Below are 16,677 nucleotides of genomic sequence, written 5' to 3'. Positions count from 1 at the left end.
GGATTGCATCTTAGAACTTTGTATGTTGGTTTGCATTTGTGAGTGAGTGCATGAACTTTGGCTTTTCATTTGAGACTTGCATGAACTTTGGTTGGTTTAACTTGTTTGGCATTAGAACTTGGTTGTAATTCATGATGAACTATGTTTTTGCGCCTTTTTTTTTCCTTATCTTGTTTTTTTCTAATGCTTGTGGAAAATTAAGGCTAACTCGTTCATAGATTTCTATTATTAAGCCAATTTCCCTATAGGCATGGGGGACCTTATCCCTGTAGTATGTTGACCAAATCAAGTTTACCCAGGGAATATCTTGCTTATTGTAGAACTTATGCAAATGTTTCAGGAGTAGGGCATCATTTTGCAATCTTAAATTTAAGACTCCCAAGCCACCTTTTCTTTTGGGGAGGGAGACCATTGTCCAAGCAGCAATGTTTCCACCTTTCTTAGTTAGATCATTTCCTCTCCAAAGACACTGCTTTCTTGCTCTATCTATATTTTCAATCACTCCCTTATGAAGTTTAAAAGTGCACATGGCATAAAAGGCTGAGGGTGTGATAACTGAGTTTACCATTTCAAGTCGATTCGAGAAGGATAAAAGTGATGAGCATGCTGTGAGTCGACTTTCTACTCTGTCCATAATAGGAGAGAAGTCCTCAATCTTTGGCTTTATTGTACCCATAGGCAGACCAAGATAGGTAAAGGGCATGGATCCAATTTGGCATCCGAAATCTGCAGCCAGTGCTTCCATTTTGTCACTTGAGAGACATTGATTGGGAATCATTGACGATTTGTTGTAATTAACCTTTAGGCCAGTTGACTGAGAGAAAACTTGGAGTAATTCTTTGAGGAAGAGCAGTTGAGTACTGTCTGCTTGCATAATCAGAATCGTGTCATCAACATATTGTACTATAGGAAAATCAGTGCTATCCTAAGGGAGGGGTGCTTCAAGATGGTTATCATGGAATGCCTTGTTTACTACCACTTGTAGGAGTTCAGCAGCCAAGACAAATAAAGTGGTGATAAAGGATCCCTTTGTTGTACTCCACGCTTGCACTTGAACTGCTGTTTCCCAGGAACTCCACTTAGGAGAACCGAGGAAAAAACGGAGTTAAACAATAACTTTATCTAGGTAATCTATTTTTCGGAAAAACACATTTGAATCATGACATCAATTATCAAAGAATGCTCTACTGTATCAAAGGCCTTAGTAAAGTCTAATTTGAGTATGATGATTTCTCTCTTAGATTTGTGGCATTGGTGAATGTTCTTTCTATAGGAAACAGTGGCCATAGCATGAAAATTTTTTGTACATTCATCTCCTAGCTTGATCCTATTTGCAGTAAGCCTTTTCCTCCAGCAGTGATTCTTATATTTCAGCAATTCAATTAATTTATTTTTATAACCATCCTGAAATTCCATTCTATACTGTATAAAGGTCTACATTCTTCTAATGAATCCAGGAAGAAGATTCCCTAGGATTACAACCGTTTCTATTTGTTTACTACGAACAATATTTAGGCCCTGTTTGGCATGGCTCCAACTCCGGGTGGAGCTGCTCCACTCCTGAACTCCACATGGAGCCAGCTCCGCTCCAAAACTCCAGAACAAAAATGAGGTGTTTGGCTAGATGGGTGCTCTCAGCTCCAAAAAAGATCGATTTCAGTGTGGATTACCATTGTTGCCCCCTAATTAAGGCCCCACTTGTCATCCTCTCTATCCCATCTTCTTCTTCCCCTTTTTCCACTGCAATGTGCTGCACACGGGAGACCCTCCACGGGCGGCGGGGTGGGTGGCGGGCTAGGCGGCGACGGGCGGCGGGGTGGGCGGCGACGGGCAATGACGGGCGGCGGGCGGCGACGGGCGACGGGTGCGGCGACGGGAGACGGGTGCGGCAACGGGCGGCGACGGGTGACGGGTGCGGCGACGGGAGGCGGCGACGGGCGGCGGGCTGGGCAGCGGGGTGGGCGGCGACGGGGGCGGTGCAGGGCGGCGGGCGGCGACGGGCGACGACGGGCGGCGACGGGCGACAACGTGCGAGGACAGGCGGCGGGCGGCGACGGGCGACGAGCGGTGACGGGCGACGATGTGCGACGACAGGCGGCGACGGGCGGCGGGTGGCGGGCGGTGACGGGCGACGGGGGCGGCTACGGGCCGCGGCGAGCGGCGACGGGCGTGGCGACGGGCGGCGGCGAGCGGCGAGGCCGGCCGGCCACGGGGGCGGCGACGGGCGGCGAGTGGGGCTCGAGATAATAGAAGGGAGAATAGAATGAAACGTTTTTTTTATAACCAGTAGCATTGGTGGGTAATTACCCACCAACTCCACGAGGAGGTTCAAAAGAGATGTTTCTGGAGCAGCAAAAGAGGTGCTCCAAAACTCCACCTCCATTTGCACTACAGCTCCATGAAGTTGGCAACTCCATAGAGTTTTGGAGTTAGGGTGTTTGGCTAAATTTTTTGATGGAGTTGCTGGAGTTTAAGAGTGGAGTCGTGCCAAACAGGACCTTAATTTTGTCACCTGAACTGTCACCCACGTGACGCACCAGTACTCTTCCTTTTAGAACTTTACCACAGTATGCTCGGTTCATCTTTTTGGTAGTGTTGCCGAAAAGCAGGCGAGCACCAGATTCGGATGGGCACGCACGTCGACTTCACACACCTGGGATTAGATGCAGAGCACACCATTCTTCAGCTAGTCAACAATGCCCACGCCACGCTCGGCGCCTCGCCTTGGCTGCGCGCCCTCCTGCGCAGGATCAAATCCGTCTCGATTCCCAGGCCCCCCGGCTCCCCGCGCCGCTCGCTGCACCGTCTAGGGAACCGGTGCACGGTGCACCGGCTCCCCGCACCGCTCGCTGCACCGAGTCCAGCGACGCCCGCGCCATCCCGCGCGTCCACCGCGATCCCGACGCCGCAGCCGCCCCCGGCTCACCGCGAATGTTCGCACCCCTCCTTCCTCTATTCTTACGGCGGCGGCGGCGGAGGAAGACGAGGCGAAGATGCAAAGGCCCGCCGCCCAGCGCCCATTTCCATCATCGCGGCTGCTCCTCTAGCTCTACTCCTCATCGCTCTTCCTTGTCGCGGCTTGCGGGAGGCCCGTGTCGTCGACCACGAGGGTTCGGGAGAGAGGGGCAGGCGCGGAGGGAATGGCGGCGGCTGGAGCGAGGGGTGGCGAAGAGGGCGAGGAGCTGCTCCTCCGTGCCGTGGATGCCGGGGACGACGTGAGCGGCGGCTTGTGCTTGGGGGAGAGGCCCTGGCGGCTCAACTTCGACCGGTTCCGCCGCCCGGAGGCGGAGCAGGAGAAGCCGGCGCGCGGGCTCCACGACTGCCTCGGCGTGCTAGGTCTGTCTTGCCTCTCCGATGAACGCTCTCGCTAGCGATGGCTACTAGTTCTGTCACGGTTTTGTATGCACGTGTGTTTGGAGTAGGACTTTTGTTTGTTTGTTGATCTGGAGTTGTGTTTGACTAACAGCTCACTAGTCACTGTCAATTTGTCATATTTGGCACGGCGATTTATTAAAGTAATCGAGGAGATAGTGTACGAATAGATGGTTTGCAGCGGTGTTTTTTACTTTGTCCGTGCAGCAGCGCACTCCACGTGTTTTTCCGTTGAAATGGTAGAATTTTCATCGAGTAGTTCACTGATAAGAGCCATTAGATTTGGTCAGGAGAGTAATTATGGGATGATGTATGCTCGTTGGAGTTGGTAACTTGGTATCTTAGTGTGTGTTTTTTTCTCATGTTCAGATGCCATGAACCTGTTTGAAAATGTTGGTGAATTTTATTAGTCCGTGGTTGTGTTCCAGATTCAAAATTGAGTTTCATTTTTATTTGGAAATCAGTAAGAGAGATCCATCAAATCTCGGAACCACTGCATGCTGATTTTTCTTTAATCGTATTCTTTTGCGCATTGACTTCTAGTTGAAAAACATCATGGTTCTATTTTCTGTTGAAATTGCTTTACCTTTTTGTAATTGGTTCAATAAGTCAAAGGTTTTATTATGAACTATTGAACTGAAGATCCTACTGCCACTTTTTCCATTTTGCATTTGAATCTGTCCACTAGATTTATCTTTGTTCCATTTGATTATATGTTTTCTTTTCACCTGTCTATTGTTTGTCTCTTTGAGGATTTCCTGATGTAGAAGGTTTGGGAACTTGTATTTTCTAAAAAACTATACATTCCATGCAGAGATGAAATCTGGAAACCATTAATCAGAACTTCAAAGTTCTCATTGTTTACATAAGGATAAAGATTCTGTATGGATGGTGGAAGTTCACATTTTGTGCATGCAAGATGTCTGACACACAAACGATGAAACGAAATCCAACAAATTGGATCCTTTGATATAGTTGCATATATTTCTATCTGCTCCACAAATATTATTCTTGTGGATTGAGTTCCTCTGAGAGTAATGCATACAATTGTTTGGATCCTGTTGATATAGTTCAGTCTCCTAATGCACCATTTTTAACTATATCTGCAGCTCAAGGCTCTGCTGATGATGTTGCAGAATACTACCAACAACAGTTGGAAATGCTGGAAGGTTTTAATGAAATGGATACACTGGCAGATCGTGGTTTCCTTCCTGGAATGTCTAAGGTTTGTTGTGTACTCTTCCTCTGAGTCATGAAAAAAGGGAAAGAGAAAACACTTCCTTGCAGATAAAATGTCCAGCATTTTTTTCTTTCCAATATGAAGCAATTCTTTTTTACCTGTAGATTATCCTACTTTATACTTGCAGGAAGAGCGAGAGATGGTTGCCCAAAAAGAGACATGGGCCATCCGATTATCTAACATTGCAAACATGGTTCTTTTTGCGGCAAAAGTTTATGCCTCAGTAAGGAGTGACTCCCTAGCTATTGTTGCTTCCACCTTGGATTCTCTACTCGACTTGTTATCTGGTTTTATATTGTGGTTTACTGCCTTTTCTATGCAAACACCAAACCCATACAGATACCCAATTGGTAAAAGGCGCATGCAACCTCTGGTGAGTTCCACATCAATTAGAATATGCTTGTTATTTACTTTTATTTCTTGCATTCGATTCAGTTTGAATAGAATGATCGAAGCATTTTCATTTTACATTTCTTTCTTCAATAGTCCTTGTGTATTGTTACTAGAAATGATGTGTTGCCTCCTAGATATTAATTCAGCAAAGCAAATTAGCACAAAACGTAAAAGGAAAAAAAGGATAGAAGAAATGGCCTTCTGTTCCTCTTTCTGGTCTTTAACTGTTCTTGAGAGACTGGATGTTAGGGCACAATTATGCTCACATGTGATGTTATTTATGCAAACTAGAATTACAATAGGTCCTATTACTTGCAAAGCTGCAAGTTTTAAAACCGAAATTGACACCTCTAGCAAAATTTTGCAAAACTACACATTGAACGATCGCGGACAATACCAGAATTTCAGCATGAAAGCTCATCTGACAGTTTGAGGCCTTGAGCCTTGTAACCAAAATCACAGTTTAACTCTGTTTCATGAATTTTTTTTTACCTTTTCGCTTTTTTTTCAGATTAAGTGTACAAATGATTTTTTAATTGTCCTTAGTTTCCAATTTATCTTTTTGACTAGTTTACCACAATCTGTGATGCAGGGAATACTAGTTTTCGCTTCTGTCATGGCTACGCTTGGTCTTCAAATTATCATAGAATCTACACACTCACTGGTATCCGATGTAAGTTCACTTCTCATGTTTATCCTATTGGTGCACTTCTGCTTGACGCAAACTTATCCTCCCTGCCTATCTGGCACAGTTGACATAGCGAATGGATCAAGCAATCAGTTTCATGAAAAGTGATTTTGTAAAAGCAACTTCTACTTCTGAATATTTTCTGTAACTTGTACTGCCGATATTGAATACTTTTGCTTTATCAGGGCGATGAATTCCGCTTGACAAAAGAGCAGGAAAAGTGGGTTGTCGATATTATGCTCTCAGTGACACTGGTGAAGCTTCTCCTGGTTATATATTGCCGAACATTCACCAATGAAATAGTGAAGGCCTGTGCACAGGATCACTTTTTTGATGTCATCACCAATGTTATTGGGCTTGTGGCTGCACTTCTTGCTAATTATGTTCAAGGCTGGATTGACCCAGTTGGAGCTATCATTGTAAGTAACACTAATCCAATCTCTATTTACTTCTGTATAATATGACGTAAACTACTCTTGTAATTTCATTGATATATATATCATAATAACCAAGTTGCTTAGAGACTTTAATATGTTTTAGTTAGTAACTTAGATATGTGAATGTACATGGTGTAGGTATCTAAACTAAATAATTCCAAAGACAAAACAGTTCCTTATGAAATTTCTTCAGACAGTGACCAAATGACAAAGGAGTATTTATTTTGTAAACTGACATGGTTACAACATCTTTTCATTAGCTGCACCTTACACTAGACTGCTACTGTTACCAGAACAGGTGGACCCTTTATTAATTTGATTCTAACAAAAGCATAACACAAGTACAGAGAAACCAAAATAATCCTACTGACATCAAACAAGAAAGGAAGGTGGGCTCCAACTTTGGATTGAGTTGATACAGAAATCAGGGGTTGGCATTGCCGTACCCAGATCCAGCACCTTGACCGCCGCCACCCCCACCGTTTTGACTGCTCCCGCTGCCACCACCATTGCCATTAGCATTTGCACCTGCATAACTAGGTCCGTACCAATACCTATTAGAATAGCTAGAGCCAGATCCAGTGCCGCTACCAGATCCCTGTGCACTAGATCCCCAATGGCCTCCAGCTTGTCCACCACCACCACCGCCACCGGAACCACCAGCATTGGAAGATTCTCCATAGCCTGAATACGGTCCTTGACTGTATGTACCAGACCCTGAACCTGACCCAGACCCTCCACCGTAACCAGACCCACCGTATTGGCTAGTCCCACCACCTCCACCACCCCCTCCAGCAGTTGCATGGACACCGTTTGAACCGCTCTCACCTGCGCCAGTGCCGGACCCTGACCCTGATCCTGCACCATTCACATATCCACACCCCCTCCCCCTCCAGTGCCCGTCCCATCAGCACTAGAGTATCTAGCTACCCTCACAGCATTGGCTAATCCCATGCTCATGAGGACAATGAACCCCAGTGATATTAGCTTTGTGCCTGCCATTGTGAGCTACTACTAGGGAGTATTTTAGTTGAGATGAGTTCTCAGTGAATGCTGCATGGGTATTTATAGACTTATAGTGCTTGAGGCCATGCAGTGGTTCTTTATCTTAATAGCATGCATGTTAACGGTAGTGGTGTTTCGATATGAGACCAAGTGGAGGCTTTTAAAAGCCATTGGAGTTAATGGAGCTTCTTGACTTGACCATTGAGTACATGCAAGAAGAGAAGTGGCCACAATTTACGAATTTTCTTCTCACTAGTACTCGCTATGCTCTCCTCTCTAGATGATCTCCTAAGTGCTAGCTTCTTAAAGTCATCTCCATATATTATTGATGGCACAAAGTTTTAGCATTTGACATGGTCATTGGTGTTTGGAAGACCCATTCAAACTAAACCTAGCTGCTTGCTCCATTCTAAGTGTTAATAGTGAAGTTATTTATCAAGTTTTTTCAGTTTTTTGTACTTGTCACTGCTACTAAATCAGCAAAAGATTTTGGCACCAGACTGATTTGTCTAATAGGTGAAGCTAGGTCCCGTTCCATAAACTATCGCTTGAAATTTACTTACATGTTGTGTCTCTCCTTGATCTGTGCATTTATAGGGTTCTTGGATAAGGACCATACAGATCTTTATTTTTTTTTCGAGAATACGCAGGAGAGCTGCGTATCTTTGTATTAAGAAGATATAACGAAGAACGTTTAGTTACAACGCGGGCCAACCGGGCGCACGTATACGGATCAAAGGCTCACAAGACTGTTCCTAGTAAGAAACAACAACAACCAGATAGGAAGGAGGAGAGACCAGAGAGACTAAACGTGTAGCAGGCTTCCTGCCATTGGCCATCCAAGCAGACACAAGTGCTTGGCGCCAGCAGAGCTCCAAAGATAAACCATACAGATCTGTAAAGTATATACTAGAAACTTCCAAACTCTTAACACATACTCTATTTTACCCGACCTGAGAACAAAAGCAAGTGTCTTACTTTCGCAAGGATTTTGTGCTCCCTTTGGAACATGAGATTTTGTCTTGGCTTTCTCTTGGAATAAATTGTTTGGTTGAAAAACCTGCAAAATTTATGCATATGACAATACGCTTAAATATGCATGCTCATGCCATTTCATTCCTTACACTGTATGCATTTGACCATTCTCTCCAGCACTGTGAAACATGTACAGCTGGTGAGACAACAATCAAAAGATAATGAGATCGCCCATAGTAATTAAACCCAGGGTTTATCTTTTGTTGTCAGATACTAGCATTATACTAACAGTGAAGCTAGTAAATGACAACCTGCATTAAGTCTGAACTGCTTGTTTGAAGATCAGCACAGGCATACGCTGAGCACCCAAACAATTCTTATTCCTCTTGCAGTGGTTGACATTGCAGAGGCGACCTCGAGATTTTCGTAAAGACTTTGACAAATTCGGGCATGGACTAATCACTATGTGCACGTGGTGATCATGATAAGGGAGACAGATCACAAGGTTAATTAATTAGTACAATGCAAGCTGTATTAGTAGCAAAAGCAATAGACCGAGCTTCTCTTCTTGGCAGAAAGGATTTACCAATGACATTTTACTTCAGGCTCAGTAAAGGAACTATCTACTAGAAATTTATTTTTCCTTAGCATGCCTTCATGCCCTTCGTTAATTTTTTCCTCTCCCTTTTGGACAACTTTCTTTACCGCAGTAGGGTTTCCCCTACTGTTCTTGCTAAAAAAAGAAGGAAAAGATGACATGTTTGAAGTTATCTCCCTTGTTCCTTTGCAGCTCGCGATCTACACAATCAGGATGTGGTCGATCACGGTGCTGGACAATGTCCACTCTCTGGTCGGCCAGTCGGCACCACCAGCATTTCTCCAGAAGCTCACCTACCTATGCTGGAACCACCACAAGGCCGTGAGGCACATTGACACGGTGCGGGCGTACACATTTGGTTCCCACTACTTCGTGGAGGTGGATATCGTCCTTCCCTGCGCCATGCCCCTGCGAGAGGCCCATGACATCGGCGAGGCCCTGCAGGAGAAGCTGGAGCGCCTGCCTGAGATTGAGCGGGCCTTCGTCCACCTCGACTATGAGTTCACCCACCAGCCCGAGCATGCTCGGTCGCATGACACATAGCTGACTGAAATCCAACACGGTTCAGAATGATCTGAAACTAATGGGATCAGAGAATCCTGTTTTGGGTGCCAAAGCAGATTGCATGTGAGTACGTGACAGCAGGCTGTGATTATGTTGTGCATATTTTATTTGATTGCCTGCTGAACTGTAGCAGGCAGTTACTACTGGTGGGTAATCTTCTAAAGAATAGATAGCTGTTGTATACGTATATGAATCTTGTGCCTTAAGTTATTATTCTGCATCTTCAGTGCTTACAATTTTAGATTCATGTATGCTGCCAGATCCTCTGAGCCTTGCTCTATCGTCATTCCACAGAAGCCTACAGGCCACAGCGATCAACAATGGCCATTCTGCTTGATATTTGTCACTCTTGGACGTACTTCTGTTCGTACCTGCATTAAACTTGACTTGATTTTTCTATAGTGCTTTATAGAAGCCAGATGAACTGTGGGTCACACCAAAAAAGCTAACATGGCATATATTTATGAAATGTTGACATTGGAATTGGAACTGTTTCTTTTGAAATATTTTTGGTTCCTAGTACACTACCGATATTGATTATTTATTTTTGGTTCATAGTACACCACCATTATGGATAATTTTTGCTCCAGGGAGATGAATTCTGCTTGACAAAAAGAGCAGGAAATGTGGGTTGTGGACATTATGCTCTGTGACATGGTGAAGCTTCTCCTGGTCATATATTGCCGCTCATTCACCAATGAAATTGTGAAGGCCTATGCACAGGAACTGTTTTGACACCATCACTAATGTTATTGGGCTTGTGGCAGCACTTTTTGCCAACTAGGTCCAAGTCCAAGGCTTGATCGATCCAGTTGGTGCTATCATTGTAAGTAAAAATAATCCGATCTCTGTTTACTTCTGTAATATGCCATGAGCCCATGAACCACTCTAGTACTTCCATTGATGTTAGATTACAATAACCGAGTTGCTTAGAACCTTTAATTAATGTCTTTAATTAGTACTGTTGGTAGAACACAACCATGTGATAAGCACCGTGTAGGCATCTGAACTTAATAACTCCCAAGACAAAACAGTTTCTAATGAAATTTCTCCAGATATAGTGACAAAATGACAGGAGTATTATTTTATCGATAAACTGACATGGTCAGTATATTTCTCATAAGCTGCACCTTAAATCAGGCTGCTGCATTTACTAGAATAGTTGGGCCCTTTATTAATTTGATTCTAACAAAAGCATAACACAAGTACAAAGAAACCAAAATAATCCGAAGACTTCTAACAACAAAGGATGATGGGCACCAACTTAGATTGAGTTGATGCAGAAATTAGGGGTTGGCATTGCCGTATCCGGATCCAGCACCTGAACCGCCGCCACCCCCACCATTTTGACTGCTCCCGGTGCCACCACCATTGCCATTAGCATTTGCACCTGCATAACTAGGTCCGTACCAATACCTGTTAGAATAGCTAGAGCCAGATCCAGTGCCACTGCCAGACCCCTGTGCACTAGATCCCCAATGACCTCCAGCTTGTCCACCACCACCACCGCCACCGGAACCACCAGCATTGGAAGATTCTCCATAGCCTGAATACGGTCCTTGACTGTATGTACCAGATCCTGAACCTGACCCAGACCCTCCACCGTAACCAGACCCACCGTATTGGCTAGTCCCACCACCTCCACCACCCCCTCCAGCAGTTGCATGGACACCGTTTGAACCGCTCTCACCTGCGCCAGTGCCGGACCCTGACCCTGATCCTGCACCATTCACATATCCACCACCCCCTCCCCCTCCAGTGCCCGTCCCATCAGCACTAGAGTATCTAGCTACCCTCACAGCATTGGCTAATCCCATGCTCATGAGGACAATGAACCCCAGTGATATTAGCTTTGTGCCTGCCATTGCGAGTTACTACTGGTGAGTATGGGTTGTGATGAGTTCCAAGTGAAGGCTGCATGGGTACTTATAGTGCTGGAGGCCACGTAGTGGTTCTTTATCTTAATATCATGCAAGTTAACGGCAGTGTGTTCCCATAGGAGACCAAGTGGAGGCTTTTAAAGCGAATGGAATTAATGGAGCTTCTTGACTTGACCATTAGCCACATGCAAGTAGCGAAGTGGTTGCAATTTACAACTTGTCTTCACGCTAGTGCTTGGTATGCTCTCCTGTCTGGATGGTCTGCTAAGTCCTAGGCTCCTAGCTTCTGAAAAGTCATCTCCATGACTCCATAGATTATCACTGCGGCAAGAGTTTAGCATTTGATATGATCATTTGTGTCTAGAAGGCCCATTGAAACCAAACCTAACTGTTTGCTCTGTTCTAAGTAGGCAGTTAATTTGTATTCTTCGTCTCAAAGGTGAAGTTATGCATACTACTGTTTTTTGTACTTGCCGCTGCTACTAAATATGTGAAAGGCTTTGGTGACTGAACTGCTTTGTCTAATTGTTGAGAGCGGTTTCGGGTCCATAACCTGTCGCTTTAAATGCTCTCTCTCCTTGATGTGTGCATAAATCTATAGGGTTCTTGTACAAGTATGACTGAACTGACAAGGATAGTACTAGTAACTTCCAATCTGTGACAAATACTCCAATTTCATCCGGCCTGAGAACAAAGTGTCTTACTTTTAAGGATTATATGCCCTCTTTGGAACATGAACAATTTTATTGACTTCTGCATGAGATAAATTGTTTTGGGTGAAATACCTGCAAATTCATGTGTTCTACAATAGATAGATTCCATATATGAATGCATATGACTCTGCATGGCTTACATGTACATTTGACCAGACTCCAAAGCTGTAAAACGTGAACAACTGGTGACACAACAATCCAAAGATAATGAGATCACCCGCTGTAATTAAACTTAGGGTCTATTTTATTATTGATCAGGCTTTAGTATTATAATAACAGCAAAGCTAGTAAACGATGACCTGTATTAATTCTTAACTGCATGTTTGAAGATCAACGCAGCTCAGGCATCCACTGATCACTCGAACAATTCTATTCCTCTTGCAGTGGTTGACATTGCAGAGGCGACCTCAAGGTTTTCATAACGACTTTGACAAAATCAGATGTGGCCTTAAGAACTATATGCATGTGGTGATCATGATAAGGTAGGCACCTTACAAGGTTAATTAATACAGTGCAAGCTGTATTAGTAGCAAAATAGATTTTGAACCTAAGTATCCACTTGCAGTAGTTGGATCAAAGTCGACCCAAGGCAGGCAGATCGTCTGGTTTACCATAGCAACAACATTTAACAGAGTGTTATGTCTTGCAGTCACTTCGTAGCTGTCAGATAGTATTGTAAAAGAAAATGCTTATACCACGTCCTTGCTAATGTAACGAAACTTTACTACCACCTCCCTTCCGAAATTGATATAATCTTGGAATGCTGGGATCCTGCTTATAGTTTTTTTTTTTTGCGTACATGCATTGCTGGTTGCTTAATTACTATGAAATGACACTGGGTGAGTTGATTTCATTGGTCTAAATCAATTGCAACACACAGCATTGATAACTTAACATAAAACATTGGGCTGATCAATGTGAGGCCATGGGCCCATTACCCATAGTTTGCCTGCTTTGATGCAAATGGCATAGCACACACCATAGATTGATTTCAGGATCAATTTAACCGTAGGTTCTCTTTTCTGGATTTAGAATCTAGGATTGGTAAATGAAGGTAGATAGTAGAAACAGGGGCTACCTACATTGGGAACAACTGTAACAAATAAAAGACGAGATGTTTCATTTGGAAGTAACGAAAATAGTTGACCCAGCTGCTCTCATTGGAGGAAAAGGATTTACTGATCGATGTCATTCTACTTCAGTGTCATAGAGTAAAGGCACCAGCTAGGAGTTTTTCTTAGCAATGGCTCAATCTGCTTGGTTAATTTTCCTTTCCTTGTGCAGCTTCCCTTTTAGGTGGCTTTAAGCCCCTGTACACCAGCCTGAGCACACCTCCATGCGGTTTGCAGAACTTCAGAGCGATCTGAGACTAGCGGGATCAGCACAGCATGAGAATCCTGGGAGTAACGTGTTTTGGGTGCCGAGGCAGATCGAAGCGTGAGTACCTGACAGCAGGCTGGAATTATGTTGTGCATGATTGCCTGCTGAGCTTTAGCAGGAAGTTACTAATGGTGGGTATAAGTCTACTACAGAGAGTCGATAGGCTTTGTCTACGTATATGAATCTTGTGCCTTAAGTTATCATTACTGCCTCTTATGTGCTTGCAATTTTAGATTCGTGTTAGTGTGTACGCCGCTGCTTCTGTCATCATTCCAGTGAAGCCTACACTCAACCAGGCCATTCAGATTGACACTTGTCACTCGTATTCCCCTTTGAAATGTGAGATCTGGTAGTAACTCCACTAGGAGATTGACTGACACAAGTTACAATTACAACTAGAGCAGGTCAAAGCAAATCAGCCGCACCGGGAGCAAGTAACAAAGCTTCAGTAATTTGTGATAGACATTATCCGGACATCCTGTCTCACTTCTGCATGGGTGAAAATTCTGATGCTCTTCGTTGGGCAAGATTACCGTAACGGACGAGTCGTCTGTATGCAAAATTGTACTAAACCTTCCCCTACCTGTTTGGTGTACTTGTTCATACCTGCATCAGACTTGACTATTGATTTTTCTATAGCGCTTTATAGAAGCCAGATGAACTGTGTGTCACACCAAAAGAACTAACATATCATATAAACATGAAAAGTTGACATTGGAATTGCAACTGTTCATTGTGAAATGTTTTTGGTTCCTAATACACTCCAGGGTTATGAATTCCGCGTGACAAAAAAAAGCAGGAAATGTGGGCTATGGATATTATGCTGTCAGTGACATTGGTGAAGCTTCTGGTCATATATTGCCGTTTATTCAACAATGAAATTGTGAAGGCCTACGCACCGGATCACTTTTTTGATGTCATCACTAACGTTTTGGGGCTTGTGGCAGCACTTGTTGCCAACTATGTCCAAGGCTGGATGAATCCAATTAGTTGGTGGTACCATTGAAATATAACATGGACTACTCTCCATTGATAATCGAGTCACTTGGAGCCTTTAATGTCTTCAATTAGTATTAGAGGCATCCCTCTGTTTTTAAAAATATGATGTTTAGGATAAGCTAACTAGTAATTTTTTTTTACCAATTTGCCATGTCCTAAACATCATTTTTTTAAAAAAAACAACTGATGGAGTAGAACACAACCTTCTGCTGTTCTGGGTGTAGGCATCCAAATCTAACAACTCCCAGTACAAAACAGTTCCTCATGAAATTTCTCAAGATACAGTGACCAAATGAAAAAAAAGGAGTAATTATTTTATTGATAAACTTGCATGGTTACAACTTAGATTATACTGCTCCAGTTGGACACCCTTTATTAATTTGATTCTAACAAAAGCATAACACAAGTACAGACTTGAAACAAGAAAGGAGGATGGGCTCCAACTTTAGATTGAGTCGATACAGAAATCAGGGATTGGCATTGCCGTACCCAGATCCAGCACCTTGACCACCGCCACCCCCACCGTTTTGACTGCTCCCGCTGCCACCACCATTGCCATTAGCATTTGCACCTGCATAACTAGGTCCGTACCAATACCTATTAGAATAGCTAGAGCCAGATCCAGTGCCGCTACCAGATCCTTGTGCACTAGATCCCCAATGGCCTCCAGCTTGTCCACCACCACCACCGCCACCGGAACCACCAGCATTGGAAGATTCTCCATAGCCTGAATACGGTCCTTGACTGTATGTACCAGACCCTGAACCTGACCCAGACCCTCCACCGTAACCAGACCCACCGTATTGGCTAGTCCCACCACCTCCGCCACCCCCTCCAGCAGCTGCATGGACACCGTTTGAACCGCTCTCACCTGCGCCAGTGCCAGACCCTGATCCTGATCCTGCACCATTCACGTATCCGCCACCCCCTCCCCCTCCAGTGCCCGTCCCATCAGCACTAGAGTATCTAGCCACCCTCACAGCATTGGCTAACCCCATGCTCATGAGGACAATGAAACCAAGTGCTACTAGCTTGGTGCCTGCCATTGTGAGATACTACTAGTGAGTATGGTTTGCGATGAGTTCCAAGTGAAGGCTGCATGGGTATTTATAGTGCTTGAGATCGTGTAGTGGTTCTTTATCTTAATAGCATGCACGTTAACGGTAATGGTGTTCCCATTGGAGACCAAGTGGAGTCTTTAAAAGCCACTGGAATCAATGGAGCTTCTTGACTTGACCTTAGCCAAATGCAAGTAGCGAAGTGGTTGTAATTTACAACTTGTGTCTTCACGCCAGTAGTTTGTTAATTATGCTCTCCTGTCTACCTAGCTTCTTAAAAGTCATCTCCATATAGATTATCATTGGCACAAAATTTTAGTTTTTGATATGATCACCGGTGTCCAAAAGGCCCATTGAAACTAAATCTAACTGTTTGCTCCGTTCTAAGTAGGCAGTTTACTTGTATTCTTCGTCTCAATGGCGAAGTTATCCATATAATTTTCACTGCTACTGGATACGTAAAAGGTTTCAGTGACCGAACTGCTTTGTCTATAGTTGAAAGCTGGGTGCTGTAGGTCCATAAATTGCTTGGAATTTACTAAAAATGTCGTCTCCTTGATGTGTGCGTATATAGGGTTCTTGGACAAGTACTATACTGAACTGACAAATAAAGGTAGCACTAGTAACTTCCAATCTGTAACGAATACTTCAATTTCAACCGACCTGAGAACAAAATGGCTTATTACTTTGTAGGATTATATGCCCCTCTTTGGAGCATGGAATTTTTTCTTGACTTCTACATGAGAAAAATTGTTTTGGGTGCAATACCTGCAAAATTCATGTTTACTACAATAGATTCATATATGAATGGTCATGACTTTGCATTGCTTAAAGATCTACATTTGACCATACTCTCCAGCTAGCACTGTGAAACGTGAACTGGTGACACGACAGTCAAAAGGCAATGAGATCGCCCGCAGCATTTAAACCCAGGGCTTATTTTTTGTGATCAGGCCAGGCATTACTATTATACTAACAGCAAAGCTAGTAAACGACGACCTATGTATATTAACTCTGCATGTTTGAAGATACACACAGACACAGGCATCCGCTGATCACCCAAATAATACTATTAATTCCTCTTGCAGTTGTTGACATTGCAGAGGCGACCTCGAGGTTTTCATAACGACTTTGACAAAGTCAGATGTGGACTTAAGAAATAAATGCATGTGGTAATCATGATAAGGTAGGCAGCTTACAAGCTAATAAGGTTAGTTAGTTAGCACAGTGCAAGCTGTATTATTAGTAGCAAACGAAATTTTGAACCCTAAGTATCCACTTGCAGTAGTTGGATCAAAGTGGACAGAAAGCATGCAGGCAGATCGTCTGGTTACCATAGCAACAACATTAACGGAGGGTTATGTGTTGCAGTCCC

The 16,677-nt window shown here is 43.8% G+C and overlaps 3 protein-coding genes across 10 annotated transcripts; 1 reads left to right on the top strand and 2 right to left on the bottom strand.

Annotated features, from left to right (window-relative positions):
* The first annotated feature begins 2,649 nt into the window (after window positions 1–2,649).
* Window positions 2,650–13,622, top strand: LOC101777815 (metal tolerance protein 5). 8 transcript variants are annotated; one of them, XR_002677047.1, is made up of 10 exons: window positions 2,654–3,336; window positions 4,482–4,597; window positions 4,740–4,985; window positions 5,598–5,678; window positions 5,879–6,112; window positions 8,901–9,418; window positions 9,533–9,635; window positions 9,863–10,098; window positions 12,250–12,347; window positions 13,150–13,622. XR_002677047.1 is itself a non-coding variant. In XM_004961773.4 (6 exons), exons 1-6 carry the CDS (start codon window positions 3,141–3,143, stop codon window positions 9,249–9,251), a joined length of 1,224 nt encoding a protein of 407 aa, XP_004961830.1. In that variant the 5' UTR covers window positions 2,654–3,140; the 3' UTR covers window positions 9,252–9,519. The 8 variants fall into 8 exon arrangements, 1 of the variants encoding a protein (XP_004961830.1); XR_002677046.1 differs by having other exon boundaries at window positions 9,831–10,098; XR_002677044.1 differs by having other exon boundaries at window positions 9,533–10,098; window positions 13,150–13,376; window positions 13,479–13,622.
* On the bottom strand, window positions 10,331–11,186 carry LOC101779035 (putative glycine-rich cell wall structural protein 1). The gene has a single exon (XM_012845009.2). It carries the CDS (start codon window positions 11,135–11,137, stop codon window positions 10,559–10,561), a length of 579 nt encoding a protein of 192 aa, XP_012700463.1. The 5' UTR covers window positions 11,138–11,186; the 3' UTR covers window positions 10,331–10,558.
* Window positions 13,623–14,492: 870 nt separating the features above from the next.
* On the bottom strand, window positions 14,493–15,304 carry LOC101777408 (putative glycine-rich cell wall structural protein 1). The gene has a single exon (XM_004961772.2). The coding sequence runs from the start codon at window positions 15,288–15,290 to the stop codon at window positions 14,712–14,714; it is 579 nt and encodes a 192-aa protein (XP_004961829.1). The 5' UTR covers window positions 15,291–15,304; the 3' UTR covers window positions 14,493–14,711.
* Window positions 15,305–16,677: the final 1,373 nt, after the last annotated feature.

Source organism: Setaria italica, chromosome III (genome assembly GCF_000263155.2).
Source record: "Setaria italica strain Yugu1 chromosome III, Setaria_italica_v2.0, whole genome shotgun sequence".
Classification (NCBI taxonomy): domain Eukaryota; kingdom Viridiplantae; phylum Streptophyta; class Magnoliopsida; order Poales; family Poaceae; genus Setaria; species Setaria italica.
This window is presented reverse-complemented; position numbering and strand designations above follow the sequence as displayed.

What these genes read in the sequence shown, in the direction of transcription:
- LOC101777815 (XM_004961773.4), top strand. Translation starts at nt 3,141, where the DNA reads ATGGCGGCGGCTGGAGCGAGGGGTGGCGAAGAGGGCGAGGAGCTGCTC. An exon ending in TCCTTCCTGGAATGTCTAAG is followed by an intron (nt 4,598 to 4,739) that starts GTTTGTTGTGTA and finishes TTATACTTGCAG; the next exon opens with GAAGAGCGAGAGATGGTTGC. An exon ending in CACACTCACTGGTATCCGAT is followed by an intron (nt 5,679 to 5,878) that starts GTAAGTTCACTT and finishes TTGCTTTATCAG; the next exon opens with GGCGATGAATTCCGCTTGAC.
- LOC101779035 (XM_012845009.2), bottom strand. Translation starts at nt 11,137, where the DNA reads ATGGCAGGCACAAAGCTAATATCACTGGGGTTCATTGTCCTCATGAGC.
- LOC101777408 (XM_004961772.2), bottom strand. Translation starts at nt 15,290, where the DNA reads ATGGCAGGCACCAAGCTAGTAGCACTTGGTTTCATTGTCCTCATGAGC.